The sequence below is a fragment of the Cyphomyrmex costatus genome, unplaced genomic scaffold (assembly GCF_001594065.2).
Source record: "Cyphomyrmex costatus isolate MS0001 unplaced genomic scaffold, Ccosl1.0 scaffold1053, whole genome shotgun sequence".
Lineage (NCBI taxonomy): Eukaryota > Metazoa > Arthropoda > Insecta > Hymenoptera > Formicidae > Cyphomyrmex > Cyphomyrmex costatus.
In genome coordinates this window covers 20520-37300 of record NW_017275012.1, presented here as the reverse complement: position 1 = coordinate 37300, position 16781 = coordinate 20520, and the positions used below count along the sequence as shown (strand labels likewise).

Genomic DNA, 16781 nt, shown 5'->3' with positions numbered 1-16781 from the left:
TTGTCAACGTGTACAACTTATTATGTTCAGGAACATAGTGATATATATTATATATATGTATATGATCGAAGCAATCCATTAGACATAAGCGAGATATACAATACTAAATCTGATATTTTCTTTAATTCTGCACATTATTTGCAGAAGATAATAAATAATATTATTAATAAATTGATAATATCTTTGACGATCATACCTTTAATTATATTGTTAAGAAGATGCATAGGCTATGCATATAAATAAATACCTCGCTTTTAACCAAGGGAATCAACAGCCATGGTATTAAGACCGTTCTTGCTAATAGTAGTCTTAAATTGCTCCGGTACTGGATATTCGCTCTACAATGGTAATATATTCAAGTAGAATTATAAAAATTAAAAAATTGCATCTGTTAATTGTAGGCTAACTTACATAATCTCCATTGGCTTTGGGCACCATGACATTCATTTCACTAGATTTACTGGTGATGAGTTCAACACCCAGAGAATCCGTACTTAAATACATTTGACAACCGTCCGTTTTATCAATAGAAATTGTAGGTACCTTTCCGAGCACCTGTAATAAATATATGAAATAGATATGATTATTAATATCTATTATATTAAAAAGATATATTATTCATATTAGACTCAAAACTCGAATCAATACTCGCAATAACTGGCAATATATTCAGAGTGCATTTCAATAACAATTGCCAGTGCGTAAGTGCTCGGCCTTGCAAACCATGCCGAACATGTATCGGTAGTGGAAGATATAGCAGCCTGACAGTTCTTTGAATTTCACACGCATAATTTCATTTGTATTAAAATATCAATTTAACAAGCATTGCGTAAATAAAAATGCCGTGGAAAGTTGGTAAGAATATTTTTTCTTATTTTTAACGCTAAACTAAATTAAATACAAATAGTATACGTCAAAAAATCTATCTATTTTTCAAAAATTCGAAAAAATGGAAATGTTTTAGGTGGAAATTTCGAAACTGTGGCCGTAACATGTGAGACAAATTGGAAAGATTGTGTAATCGCGGTGGCAAATTATTTATGGTGCGAGGTTGTATCTGATGTTGTTGATTATTTAGCAAAAGAAGGAATTATATGGGTATGCAATTTTATATATATACACTCTCCACAGATTATTAGTAATTACTTTTAAAAGTTTTTGTTAAGGATTTATATTACAAACTAAATATTTAAAATCCACAAGTTACTTTTTTTGTTCTATAGTTTCAAAAAATTAAAAATTTTTTGATTCTTGCTAAATTAGATTTAAGAAAAATATTTAATTGTACTGTAATTTGTCTAATATTTAAAGGTTTTAGCGATAGCCATCGCTTCTACGATACTTATTCGTATAAAATATTGCAAAAATATGCACACAAAAAATGCTGTGCTTAATAAACAAATACTAAATAAAGTCAGATATAAAATTCAGGATTTGGAATTGAAAATCAATGTTTTAACGTACAAAATGCAATATGGAACTTGGCCACTACCACATCAAATCTGTAATTTAAATCCAAAGCTATGGAAGATCAGAACGACTTTATCTAATCCAGGTGACCGAAAAAATTGGTTGAAACAAGTGCTGTCAAAGTACGTAAAAAAGTTTAAAATATCGAATATTAACAAATTTCTAATGAGTCAATTACAAAAGAATATAGATTTTAATATATTTATGTTTATATAAATAATGCTTTATTTCAGTTCTTTATCAGAGAGCAACATGTATGCTCCTCACTCAAAAGCGCTTCATTCATCAGAAGCAAAACTAACAAATCGTTTTGATATAAAACAAGAACATGTCCCACAACATATTAAACACAGTGAATTATCAACAGCCCGCATTGAAACTTTAAAATCTACTGATCAATCTGTGAAGTACAAAAATTAGAAATACATTCAATTTTACACTAATTTTTACTATTCATATAACTAGAATGCAATTTTTATACAGATAAGCACCATAGTCTTATAATTAAATTGCTTCAGAAATATTTTGCACTTTCTCTCGATAATTCCCGATTTTATTTAGTTTTTTTTTTCAAGCAAAAACATGAATAAAAAAGTATTAGTAGAACATTAATAGAAAAACTAAAAATAATAAACTAAGAAAACTTAATATTTTAAATTATTAATGTTTTACATTACTAATGTTTTGCTCGGCGAAACCTTCCATCCAAAACTAAAAAACATTAATGTATAACAATATATATAATATTAATTATTATATATTTTACTTCAGTCTATCATACAGTAATAAGAATTCAGAGAAAGCGCAAAATCTTTGAAAACCCGTGCAATCACTGAGTTAGTTTATTTCGTTAGTGTATATTCAGCGAGGGCACATATATACCCGCAAAATGCAAGAACGAAGAAAAATAATCTCTCTAAAAGCAAAAATTTCACATTGCAACGCCAAAATGTGCAGCTTCTACCACTGAATTCAAACGTGATTAATCATCAATCTTCAAAAATGACTCCTTTCGTAATGCAGAATGATATATATGGAATAAATACTAACAATCCATGCAAGAAATTCACAGAGACTATCTATAAATGCAAATCATTTCTTAAGGAATTGCAACGTAACAATAAATATCTACGTTCAATGAATCGGCCATCAAAAATGAGCAAAATATCTTCATTAAAATCTACACACACAACAGGACAAGTAAGTTTATTAATCGCCTAATTTAAATAAGCGCAGTAAATAATATTATTTTATGATAATATAATTTATGATAATTATCAATTCATCATATTCTAGACAGCTTTGTCGACAAGAAAGGAAAGAGAGACATTCTGCGATGCTTCTATAATAGTAAAAAAAGAAGAAATAAATGAGATAAAATGCGTGGAACGAACGCAAGGTAATATGGTAAAAGATACTGAAGAAACATATCCTCAAAATAAAGTGAACATATCTAAAGACGTTGTTGCTTTAAAGACAAACAACTGTGCACCCTCGAGAGAACTCGTCCCAGTTATTCCGATAATGCAACCAACGCACAATATACAACCTTCTCAGGAAACGTTAATCGAAGTCAGAAAGAGACTTCAGAATTTACATAATGTGTTGCAAACATATCAAGACACGAGTAAGTCTACAAAACGACAAGAATCGACAAATCAAATCGATGAAATAGATTCATTTATAACATATCCGGTCATGGATATCTCAAGCGAATATTTCGAGTTAAATCGCTCAGAAGATAGTTTATCTTCCTTAGCCGAATATTCATCACGTACGTCGAAAACGTATCAACGTTCTAGTGAAAATCTTACATTGCGAAATACTTATTCTAAAGGATTTAGTCAACATGATATAAGAAGCAATCTTTCAGCATTTGTGCCAGCAGAACTGCATTTACGTTCCAGCAATGCAATATTACAGACATTGGAAAGCTACGAAAATGAATACAAAGAATGCTTGTGCGAAAATATTTTAGATTGCAGTCGTAACCACGAAACGGAATTGAATACCGAAGTCAATAAAGATGCGATAAAAGCAAATACTTTTTTCGATACACGAGATAACATATCTGAAGCAATATCAGAAAGAATATTCTATACTTTATCACCTGAAAATAAAGATATTCAAATTCAAAACGAGGCATTATTAGAGGAAAGATTTGCTACTAAAAAATTCAGCGACTCATTTGATAAAAAACAATACCGAGAAAATGTGACAATATCTCAAAACAGCAGTCAAAGTAAAATATCAAACAATAGCAATAACAGGGGAACAAAATCGACGGTGTTACTGCTTCAAGAGGCTTTGCATTTCAAGAATACTTTACTGACACACTTAAAAAAGAAATGTCCAATAAGCAATGTAAAACAAGGTGATATTGCGGGTGAATCTTCACTGATATCAAATAATAATTTTCCTTCGATGATAGTAGATATCAAAGAGAAAGAACCAGTTGTTAGTAACTCTCATGATAAAATTAATCAACGTTACATCTGTTTAGAAATGAAGCAACGACGTGACTTATTTCCTCAATATTTGAAAAAGATAAATACACTCGAGCATTATGAAGACGAACAAGATATCAAGAACCAAGATTGTATTTCCGAAACATCTTCGCAGTATTTTAGCATTACAGATCTCACGAGTCATAATAATAGTGTCGAGATTAAGAATAATGTTTCGTTAAAACCTCCGATTTATGAAAAAGTAATCTCGATAACAATACCAGTCGATATGGATGAAAGATCGATGCAAACAAAAACTGATCTATCAAATATTCGCACGTGCATACAAGAAAATTTAAGAGAAAATACAGTGTCCGACATTGACAATAATATCGCTGATAAACGTTCGCCGACGATGTTAAAATTCGAAGACCTCATATTGGAACGTGTTAAAGATATCAGAGATTACATAGACACTTTTCTTCAAAATCAAAATATAGCAATTTTTAAAGCACGCAGAGCACTCCAATGTCAAGGTAAAAACAATGTTTTTCGATGTTCAAATGAGGCGAGTCATGTAATAGTATATAATCGATCTATCGCACCATCTAGCAGCAACAGCGCCGACCAAATTTTTAGTTCTTCAAAGAAGTCATCCGATATTTTAACAAATGCATGGCCGAATTACATAAAAGAATACAAACAGGAAACAGAAAATGATTTAAAATGCTCTTCCGACCTGTATTTAAAGAGAAATCCAGGAATGTTCGCACTTATTACTCCTATTAACAATAAATTCTCTATCAAGAATGATACACAACAATCGGAAATACCTACAGAATTAGAAAAGGAAGACGTTGATTTGTTTCTTCCAAAAATTCTAACGCACAAAACTGACTCAAAATCTACATACAAAATACCGAATTCGATTACGCCTTGTTGTGAAGAACACATTGTATCGAATACAGAAAATGATAAAATTGATAAAAGTACAATAGTTGATGTAAATGCGGATTTCAATAAACGTAAAATGCAGACACAAATCACTGAAAGTAAGCCATCAATAATATCATATTTTTCACTTGATGTTGCAAACGGTGATGCAAAAGTCATTCACACAGCACGTGAAGACTGTCTGACAAAATCTAATTACAATTCGATCTCTCATAGTAATTCGTATTTCACTGACGAGGAAATAATAAGTGATGTAAAAATGGACAATGTATCTTCTAAATCTACGCTGGACATGAAACATTCATATTTAAAGTTAAACGTACAGAAAGAAATGAAACAAAATGTTATTAAACAACAAATATCCGTAGATAAATGTCCAGATATAAATATAGTAACACCAAATAAATTGTCATCAGAATATTCTAATTTGACAATACTTATTAACTCAAATCTTATTCTTGATAACTCAAAACGTGATTATCCGACGAATCCAAAAACGTCTCCTTTAACAACATTAAAGGAAAACAATTTCATCTTTGATCCCGCTGCTTCTTTACTATCTCTGTCATTAAATAAAGAAAATAAAACATTAAATACAGATAGTATCTTAAATGATTTAAAACAAAATGATGAAATATCTATATACACCGCAAATTTATCGCCTCGAATAAAACATTGCATCATAAAACCATTCCAAACATATTCCCAAGTTAAAGCCAAAAGCGACATGTCTTTAATAACTAATAGACGTAAAGATTTAAAAGTTAAAATATATCCAAAAAAATCACATTCACTTTTAATACGCCATAATATGAAATACATCAGCGGTACGTTACATCAGCCCTATCCAAAGCTGCACAATGATAAAAATAAATGTGTAAAAAATAAATTGCGACTCATAACTCAATCAAAGTCTATTATACTACCACAAAAAATATCCACTAAATCTAGTATACCGATCTTAAAAAATCGTTTAGAATCATCTCACAGAATGAAACATCAAGGACACGCGAGGAGTCCTCCATTAACTATGTTAAGAAAAAAGACTTGTACAAAAATTCATGCAACAGATGAGGAAGTTGTACAAAATGACAATGTTTCAATAAATAGGCATTTGCATGTAGAGAAGACACACACGGTGTCAAATTTAACAAAATTAAATTTAGAAAAGAATATATTCAATGAAGAATCAGAAAAACGTAATATGACATGTAGGGAAAACACATCAAAAAAATATTCGGAAATTGTGTCTAGTGATCAAAATGTAAAATCCTTAGCAATCGATAAAAAGCAGAATTCAGATAAAAATTCAGATAAAAGCGATATATATGGAAGTAAATCAGATACAAGCATAATGCAGCATATAAAAAAGATTGCTTCTAAAGAGATGATTGTTATTTCTATTATGGCAAATGACGATTTACGGAAGAAGTATCCGGCGGATTTATTTATTTTAAATACGAAGAATATCAGTCCCACGACTGATCTGCTGATACATAAAAACAAGTTGTGGACTATTACTGTTGAAAAAAAGGAAAAAGAAATTACAGCGAAACCTTCCATTACAGATACATGTACATCAATGTCTAACTTACAATACAATGAATGAGACTTGAGACGTATAACTTGTCTTATTTCTGTAAATATTTTTAATATTTTTATTTATCGAATTTTTTTATAAAGAGTGCATTTTTTCTAAATAAACGCTTATTTTTACATTTGTATGTATTAAATTTTTTATAGAAAAAGCTTTTCAGAAAGTTAAATTATCTATAAGATATCTTAAAATTAAGATCTCTCTCCCTATAAGCTTATACACACGCTAATAATAAAAGGAGCTATTGTGTAACCATACATACCTGCATTTGTACGCTTTGACAATTAACAAATTCGATACTGGACACCAGGGAATCGAATACAACGGACGATTTACGACAAGAATCCATAACAACAGAATTCATTTTGCCTTTGACAGTAAGTGTGCTATCTTGGCATCGAAACATATAAACCACATTATTCATCTCTACGTTATCAATTACTAAATTCTCACCCTTATGATATTCCTGTGAAAAATACAATATTTTTAATATATAATAATATAATACGTACAGTGAAACGCATTGTTCAATATTTTTATTATTTCTTTATAAAATATCATACCACAAGCCATTTTTTGCCATCTCTAGTAAATACAGGTGGCTTGTCAATAGGTGCACTTGCTGGCAACACCGTTTTCATCGGTATCGCATTAATTGTCGGCGTTTTAAATGGTGCCGGACCGGATCTCAAAGCAGGATTTTTATGTGTTTGCATATCGGAGGTGACTCTTTTCAAACCTATAATATAAATATATTATATATTGCATATAATATATTCTCGCACAGAAATTGTAGAATTGCATAGAAGAAAAAATATATAATATGTATTCACTTTTCGTGATATCTTCTCCTTGATTAATCTGAGCGAAAAGAGCGCTTCTGTCGTCATTCACCGTCGGTGCAATATCTCCGATTGGCATCGAGGGTGGCGGAGGGGGTGGTATGCATACGCCCGCAGGTGCGCCAGTTTTTCCCCATACTAAACCCGTCGTATGATGTTGACGAACGTACTGTTGCAAGTCGGTCAATGTTTGCACCCATGCTTTACACCAGTCTATGTGTATTTTGTCTCTATAAATAAGTAAGTTTTAGTTCGGTTCCTAAACAAATTACAAAAAGAATAATGAGTTTTAAAAAAAGCTTACTTTTCTTTCCAATCTTTTAATACACGATTGGTGTAAAATTGACCTGCGTCATTCATTTCCTTCACATAAGGAGCTGGCGTAGGAGACACAGCGACCCATCCCAAAGCTGGGATACTTTCACTAATTGCTGATAAGTGATTAAAGAAGGGAGAACCACGATTCTTCTCGCGAAATTCTTGAATCTGTTGTATTTGTGCAGACATGGGCGCAAATAAAGATACTTGTTCGGATTGATTCGTCGGTGCGGGACGGCTCGCTGCCATGTGTATAAACTGAAGCTGAATTCTAAAATTAGAATATATTTAACAATTTATTATTATTAACCCTTTATTATTGATAATTTAATAATTTATTTGATATATATGTTTATCTACTTCTTTAATTTTATAAAATGTTACTTACTGAAAAGCCTTTTCCACGAGCTTGCTATGAACATCTACATCGCCGCCGATTTTTTTACTTAATTGTAGATATTCTTTAACTGGCCCAGTTAAAAAGTCTTCATATCCGGCGACCGACATGTTTGTAGATGGATTCGGAACAGTTTCCTGCTTCGACGATAGAGATAAACTACTTCCTGACGACGTAGACCTCTTCGGGGAAGGTGTGCTCGTTTGTACAGCGGTGTCTTGTGTCTGAACTACAAAGTGTACGTTTTCAAGTCGTCTCGTTACGTTTTCCAATCGGTTCACTAACTCTTCTAGATGTTCTTCTTTATCGATACTCTCGCAACCTGCAATTTATTTTATAAACAAACTTGTAAACGTTTGTATACAGTCTATAATAATAATAAAAAAGATTATTCATTCACTCACATTTAAAAATGTTAACATAAAACTGATAAACAAACGGAAAACACAAAGAGGAAAGTAAACTTTATCTCGTAGGGAATTCGGACATATATATCTGGAAAACTTAGAGACGCTTGAAATACTTCATCGAGTACTTGGAACACTAAATATAGAATACGTTTATAAATAGTTAGTATACATCGCGAAAGGATCAGTACTTAAGTGTGTACATTAATAAAACTATATGTATCAAAATTAAATGTATACACACACACACACACATATAATATATATATATAGTAAGTACACAGCTTAAGGAAAAACGCGACCAGCGTAATTTTTTAAATTATAATGATAAAGTACATATAATTAAATAATTATATTAATGAACAATTCAATCGTTATCATTGTTTACTATTTACGAAGCGTATTTTCTACTAAGAAAGCATAATTTTTAAAATAAAGAACTTTGAATCGATTTAAACACCTGCTCCGTATTTATATTTTGAAACTATGTTTTGACAACAAACTAAACTTTCGACGAAATTGTCGGATAAAAAAAAAGATTAGACCAATTAAGATGACGATTCTCTTCTTTTCACAAGGTACATAAATGACTTTGATTATAAAATTTGTCCTTAAATTCGTTGTAGATTAAAATTTCCTAATGCACGCAGAACCATCTGGCTAATGAAATAAAATGTATAAAAATTATACCGCTCACGGTTTCCCTTAAAAGATTATTTATATATTTTGTTTGCCTTATTTTTATTTTTCGCCAGAATGTTACCTAAGTTTTGAAGAATATTGCAATTATCCTATTATAAACGACGATGCAGCTACTAAACTTTCCGAAAATTGGCAAGAAACTGAAAGATATCTTAAATGAGATGACTTTCCGTCCGACGCGAGAACTCCAGACTATTATTAGAGAATCCACCAACATGCAGTTATAAGTCCCATCCACAGAAATACGCTCGGCAAATGATTCATAATGTAACATAATCGCAATGGTATTACTTGAAGCGCATAGAGATTTAATCGTCATATCTAAAGATATGTAATATACGTAGAAATTGAAAGTATGCACATTCGTATGCATCATACTTGCAATCACACTGGATACATTATGACATGGATAGATTAATTATTTCTCTTATCTTTTTTTCTTTATTTTAAACATGTAATAAAAATATCGGTAACAAAAAATCAAGTATGAGTGATCAAGATAAAAAGATATATTCAAAATATATTCAATAACGTTGAATAGCGCTAGTCTGTATCATACTTATATAAACATTGTGCGTACAATTTATAAAATTATTCATGAAAGTGATTGTATAAAATAGACTATCGTAAGCTGGTATAAACGAGAGTGGATTGTAAAATGAGGCGAAAATCGCAAGGCAGACGCTGGGCTAGAATCCAGAACTAACAACGCGTGAAAGAATAACAACCGACTAAGGCGCAGTTCCACAATTCACGGTTAACTCTTAATCGAGATTTAACTTATTTTGTATCTCTTTCCGATTCTAGAATTGGAAAGAGATAAGGAATAAGTAGAATTTAACTCTCGGTTAAGAGTTAACCGTGAGTTGTAGAACTGGGCCTATAGGAAATTCTTAGGCAAATCCTAACCGGTGTGCACCATCGGTCCTAACGGGTCGAATCTCACTCGGTGCTCCGTCGAATTCTGCGCAGCTTGCAACAGATCGGAGAAGAATCTGTGTCGCCTTAAAGCTAACTCGTCGCGAGCGACGGGCGTCGCCGGCGGTTCCTGCATGCCGCTGCATCCACCCGAGACGTATTCGCCGTCATCTTCCTCGGACAGCCAACGTGGAATCGAGGCAACTACGGAAATGACATATGATACGTCGAGCTTTTATTCTTAAAGATGCATGTCTTTCATTCTTGAAGTCTTACGGCCACACGTGGCCCGCTCTGCCCCGCCCACCAGTTAAAGTTAATATTCTCATACAATTGATAAAGTGGTGTCATGTCCCCCACGGAAATTATTACAAATCGATGTTCTTTCTACTAACGCGAGTAGGTACTATACGAGCGTAGAAAATGGGACTGCCTACGAAAAGAATCCATCATTTTTATTTACAAGACATTTATATGCCGCATTCAACTTTAAACGCAATTTTATGTAATTTGTGATGAGAAAATAGTGTTTACATTATTTAAAAAAAAAAAGTGTTTAATAGAACGCGTGTTTGGTTGTTATTTAATTATTCATATTTAATAACTGCATTTGTATATAGAATACCAAACACAATATTTTAGTAATACAATTAGTCATAAAGTTATATAATAAATATATAATATTATTTATATATTTAAATTAAACAGAAAGAAACATAAATAAATTCTTTAAATAATATCTGTTACATGGATAAAACATAGATTTTAGGATAAAATTACTAATTCTTTTTATTCAAGAGAAAGGAAGAATATAAAAATGTGTGTTTATTTTATAAAATAACGAAAAATAAATAAAAAATGCGCTTTAAAGGGAGAGCTTCAAAACAATAAAAATAAATAAGTCCATAATAAGCAAGTTCGTAACTCAATATTCGTATATCCCGGAAATTCACATATTTACAAATATAACATTATGAAATATGCAAATGTCAAATATCGACACGTGTAAAATTATACAAGAATAATCAAATATTAACGATATGTGGGCAGACTCGTATATCAGTGTTCAAATTACAGAGACGTAGGATCGCGGATCCTAATGTACCTGGTGGCTCCTTCTTGATCGTTTCATTTTCGCTCGGATAGCCTTCAAATACCGAGTCGTCACCTTCGTCCTCCGGTCCGTCATCGATCGTCCTTTCTATATATCCCGACGCGTCATAAAGATTCGTTTTGACGGGAGCAACAGCATCAATAGAGTCAACGTTTTCAGTCGGCTGCGTCCAATCTTCAACGACGCTGTCGACGAGGTTGCTGTCTTTATCGTCGACAATTTTGAAGCCGGTTTCCTCACCGGCTTCCTCAACTGTTTCTTTCGTCGAGGATGAACTCGAGCTATCTTCAATGTCGGTATTTTCGTTCGAATATATACGAATTGGAGTGGAATTTAACGAAGTGGCGCGAATCGGGGAACTTAGCGAGGCATTCCTAGCCTCTAGCAAAATATCCTTATCCTCTAATGTGACATATTTATCCTCTGGCGAGGCATCCTTATCCTCTGGCAAAGCATCCTTATCCTCTAGCGAAACATCTTTATTCTCCAGCGAAGCATCCTTATCCTCTAATAGGGCGTCCTTATCTTCTAGCGAGACATTCTTATTCTCTGGCAAGGCATTTTTATCCTCTGGTGGGATACCTTCATCCTCTGATGGGACTGCACCTTCATCCTCTAGTGGAATATCTTTATCCTTTGGCAAGGAATCCTTATCCTCTATCGAGGCATCCTTATCCTCTATCGAGGCATCCTTATTCTCTAGTGAGGCATCCTTATTCTCTGGTGAGATATCCTTACTCTCTGCTGAGGCACCCTTATCCTCTGATGAGGCATCTTTTTCCTCTGGTAAGGCATCCTTATTCTCTAGAGAGGCAACTTTATCCTCTAGCGAGACATCCTTATTCTCTAATGAAATATTTTCTGGCGACGTCTCTTCCGACTTCTGTACATTGCCATTCAACTTGTCCACCTTCGTCGCAAATTCAATCTCGTCATCCACTTCGACGGATGCTGCGGTTAGCTTGGGCGATCCAACTGGCGTGTCATCCTCTCCCTCAGCGTTCGCCTTCTTCGACGCGCTGTTACATACGCAACACTTAAACATCGTTCCTATATATCATCCACCTCGTACTCCACGTATTTGCCGTTATCTTTGCTGCTTTTCCTGAATACGTATTTCAACGTACAATGTTATATCACGCGTTCAAGATTGATAATAACTTCTCTTCAATTCGTAAAATCTCTTACAAATTAATGTTAAAAAATTCCATTTAATTCAACGAGAAAACTATAAGTTTCTTAATAGACTTAACAGTCAAAAATTTAACAAATATTTTTAACGAAATGTGACAATGCCAACAACTTCCCAGCCCGCAATGCCGTTTCATGCGGATTCGTTTAAATCGTCAATATGGTCGTTCATAAACATAACAAGTTAATTATGTCAATTACAACTGATGCGTGCAGTATGTCTCAGGATGCACCAACATCGTCGTCTTTTTACACGAACGGTGCGCGATAACGCTTGAAACGAAGCTCAAAAGGCACAAGCGATCAAAAATCGCGCTCGAACAATCTCCTTGTGATAAAACACGGCTCCTTTTTCTCCAGCCACACTGCAAAAATTCCGAATATATGCTCCGAGATGCACAATTATTTGGTAACAAGAAATTGAAGTATCGAACGTAATTGTCAATTATCGATAGAATTGTCATCACACTCTCGTGAAAAAAGCAAAACAAACGCACGAGAGTTTTAGAAGCTTTCGCAGGGCGAGTGTCAAAAGGATTCCAGGTGCAGATTCTAGAATGGAGTATATTCCGAGAGCAGTCCACAGGATAACAGAAGAATGCAGAAACGCACTCGCCAGCTGGATAAATCTAAAGTTGAGAATTTCCGATTGTTGCTGACAAGTATCGCGGAAGGAAAAGATAGCAGGTTTTTCGAGAGATCAACGGAACGGCGAGGAAGACGGCAACGATAACGAAGGCGCGAGCGGAGAGGCGGCGGCTGGAGATAACGTCCTGGATGCTCGCCCGGATTTGACGTTCCCAGTTTCGACCGGCGCGATGCAACGTTTCCACCCCTGCCTCCTCGCTCCTTCTTCGCACCTCCGGGTCACGTCCCTTGTGCTGCCGCTGTTCGGAAGTGAATCGCAACATCCTGCTTTCGGGGCGACTTTTCGACTGAACCCTTGTGGATTAGCGAGATCAACTTTTGACCGTTTATGTAGTTTAATTTTAATCTCGATTCAACTAACTCTTATGCCCATTTCCACCAATGCAGATTAATTTTAATCTTGGTTCAATTTGCTTTTCATCTTTTTCTAATTCTAAAAATTAGAAAAAGATTAACAGTAAGTTAAACCGAGATTAAAGTTAATCTGCATTGGTGGAAACAGGCATTATTCATCTTCTTCTAGTTTTAGAAATTAGAGAAAAGGAAGAGAGTAAATTGAATTGTTTTCTAAGACTAAAGTTAATCTAATTAATATTATAAAAACAGGCATTTAACGGATATCAACATTATGAATTAAATTTAGAGCATATATTATTTTTTTTAAATGTCTTTATATAAATAGCGTTTCTTTAATTTTGAAATCATTTTTGAACGAGTTAAAAAACTGTCACTCATAAATGAGTAATGGAATCTTTTTGAATTGTATGCGTCACCTATAGATATGTGTGATATGACAATCAAAGTCTACTTGACAAAATTTTGAACTCGATAACTCGATATCCCTAATTAAATCTTTTTTTATATTGCAAAAAATGAATAACTCTATCCATAAAATAATGCAGGAGTGAGTGGTCGAAAAAAATTAATCGAGTAATTGATTTTAAAAATTATTTACAATGATCGACAGTCTCTCAATATATCAACGATTTCCTATTAATTTTTCTAAAGATGATTAATTCTGTCGACACAAGTACTTGTAACAATATTTCTGATTGTATAATTCGTCTTTCTTGTCGTGTCAAATCTAATCTTTCTTGTTTGTGTCAAATTACAAATAAAGTTAATAATTTAACTGTGATAATAAAGATAAATATTGATAAATATTTTTTGATTAATTGACTATCAATTAATCGAACAGTCATCATAAATCAGCAATTTATAGCAACCAATAAGTAAAAAAAAATTAATATGATGATAATAGATCATTATGACGCAATTAACAATGTCTTACAACAAATTTTCTATACTACTATACTCTGAAAATAAACAATGATGATTTATCATCATTGTTGTTACTACTAATTTTTTTAATATATCATAACACAAGCATAATATATTTTGATGGAATGTCTAACATATACAGTTTAAATGATACAATAACATCATGTGGTGGAATATTTGAATACAATTAGATATTTTTATTACACTTTCACACTATAGGTTCGTTTTCTATAGCTACACTAAATCTCATTAGAATTTTCCTTCTCATTTTCACCAAATTTCGTACATTCTAGTAAACACCAACAAATAAATACCATAATATTAATGTTATAAATTTCAAACTTAAAATATAAATGTAATATAATGTTGTACATAAAAATTATACTGTTGAGTGTGAAATTATAACATGGATGTTTATATTACTTTGTATTTACTAAAATTACTTTAGTGAAATAAACATCTTATTGTTAGAAGTACAAGAAGTGTATACTAATTATGTGATATAAAAAACATTTTATAATTTAAAAAAGTCTTATAATTTTGAAAGACTTGCTATAATAGTAGATTAATTCACATTTTGTAAAAACAGAATAAATGAACTTTTAAATTAAAGTAATGAAAAAAATATCAATATCATTTTAAAATTTATTTACTCCATTTTTACAAAATGTGGATTGTTTACTGTTGTAGCAAGCCTCTCAATTGAATTGAAAACCAAGTAGTACTCTCTTCCATTCTAACCGAGTTAGCTATTAATCTCTTCGCTCTAATCTAATAGACTTCTACCAAAGTAGATTAATTTTAATCTCAGATTAATTTATTCTTTATGTTCTTCTAATTCCTAGAATTAGAAAAAGACAAAAAGAGTATAAATTAAACAGATATTAAAGTTAATTTATATTTATAGAAATAGACTTAAATCAAACAATAGGAACATTTCATAATAAAGAATTGAATTTCATGGATAAGTTTAAGAAAACTTAGTTAATCAATAACATATTCAACCAATGTAATTTCTAATAATTCATTGTCCTTGATTTTACTTAAATATTCTTTATCTTATTTTATTTATATTTACGTCTGTTTTTATCAATGTAAATTAAATTTAATCTTGGTTTAACTTTCTTTGTATCTTTTCCTAATTCTGAGAATTAGAGAAAGATAAAAGAGTAAATTAAACTAACAATAAAATTAGTCTACATTGGTAAAAAGAATATTCATATCTTACTTAAAAGTTCTTTAAATTCCTACTTATTAACTTAATCAATGATAAATTCAACCGATACAATTTCTATAATTGTATAATTAGTTATATTGATCTAATCTTTCTGTTCAAGAGTGTCAAATAAAAAACGAATGATTCGATTTACGTTAACAAGGTACTGCAGATATTACTCGATAAGTTAATTGAAGTTAATTGGAGTAACCTGTTTACAATCTGTGTATCTAGTTGCTTGAGGTTATTACGTTAAATGTGCCGACAGATGTATGAAAATTCAACAAAATTAAATAGTTTCACAAGAAATGATAATTATCTGTCGAACTTAATCAAAGAAGTAGTCTTCGACAAAGTTTACTTAGCGTAAGCACGATACGACTATGCGAATGCATACGTCACCGGCAATAAACGTCAAGTGAAATGCATGACTCAAGCCAGGCAACGCTCGCCGGAATGCATAACGGCGGATAACCAAACTTTGCACTTTCAGTCTCTTCGAACTTAGCCAGCCTGAAAAATAAATCCGCGCGAAAGAAGTCTACTCATTTTGCACGTAATTTTAACATCGTACGTTCGATCGCGCTTAATATTAGGCCTCCTGTCGGAAAATAAACCAAGCAATTTACGGAAAAGGAGCTACTCTGTCGCGCGTGGCGATAAAACGACGACGTCCAAACTATAAATGTACACTCACCATTCGGTAGAAGATCTTCTCGCGTAAATCACCACCGCTTGCACGGCCCCTTTCTCGATAGAATCGATGAAAAATCGGCGAGGTACGATCTATCGTACGGGCAAAAGTTTCAGCTCCGGCGGCGATGCGCTGACAGGTAGACTGGGGCGTTTGCCGGATGTGCCGGAAGTACTGTTTTCGACCGCTCTCTGATTTTAGCGGCGGCTTAAAATCGCCGATTGCACGCGTACGGGCCGGTCTTCAGGCTTCAGGTTGTTCGCGAAGGAAATGCACGACCTATACGAAGACGAACTGTATATAATAATACCCTGAGAAAGAACAAGTCGTTACTCAGCCGACAGAGAGGGCTTTCAGGCGACAATATCCCTCTTTCTCTCAGTACAGTCCCAGTCAAAAGTTTGCTGAGTTTTTTTGCGTTTTTTATTGGAGATGAGAAAACAGCGTTATAATTTTTTATGTCTATAGATTTATAGCTTACTTTCTGTACCTTTTTCTCGTTTTAACAATAAGAAAAACTTAAAGAGTTAGTTAAAACAAGATTAAATTATATATATATATATATATATATATATATAATCTACA

The 16781-nt window shown here is 32.7% G+C and overlaps 1 protein-coding gene and 1 long non-coding RNA gene across 2 annotated transcripts; one reads left to right on the top strand and one right to left on the bottom strand.

Moving 5' to 3' along the window:
* Positions 1 to 202: 202 nt before the first annotated feature.
* Positions 203 to 11689, bottom strand: capt (adenylyl cyclase-associated protein 1). Its single transcript, XM_018540531.1, has 8 exons — positions 11158 to 11689; positions 8017 to 8347; positions 7615 to 7899; positions 7302 to 7540; positions 7032 to 7207; positions 6731 to 6934; positions 412 to 555; positions 203 to 338 (listed from the first exon to the last, which is right to left on the bottom strand). The coding sequence occupies exons 2-8, from the start codon at positions 8133 to 8135 to the stop codon at positions 255 to 257; spliced, it is 1251 nt and encodes a 416-aa protein (XP_018396033.1). The 5' UTR covers positions 8136 to 8347; positions 11158 to 11689; the 3' UTR covers positions 203 to 254.
* Positions 1526 to 2356, top strand: LOC108774434 (uncharacterized). The gene is made up of 3 exons (XR_001940724.1): positions 1526 to 1592; positions 1704 to 1877; positions 2325 to 2356. It is a non-coding gene; the product is annotated as an uncharacterized LOC108774434 (long non-coding RNA).
* Positions 11690 to 16781: the final 5092 nt, after the last annotated feature.

Excerpts from the sequence above, each read along its gene's own strand:
- capt (XM_018540531.1), bottom strand. The coding sequence starts at position 8,135 with ATGTCGGTCGCCGGATATGAAGACTTTTTAACTGGGCCAGTTAAAGAA. Across the intron at positions 7,541-7,614 it reads TTAAAAGATTGGAAAGAAAA|AGACAAAATACACATAGACT; the intron begins GTAAGCTTTTTT and ends ACTTATTTATAG. Across the intron at positions 6,935-7,031 it reads ATGGCAAAAAATGGCTTGTG|GAATATCATAAGGGTGAGAA; the intron begins GTATGATATTTT and ends TATTTTTCACAG.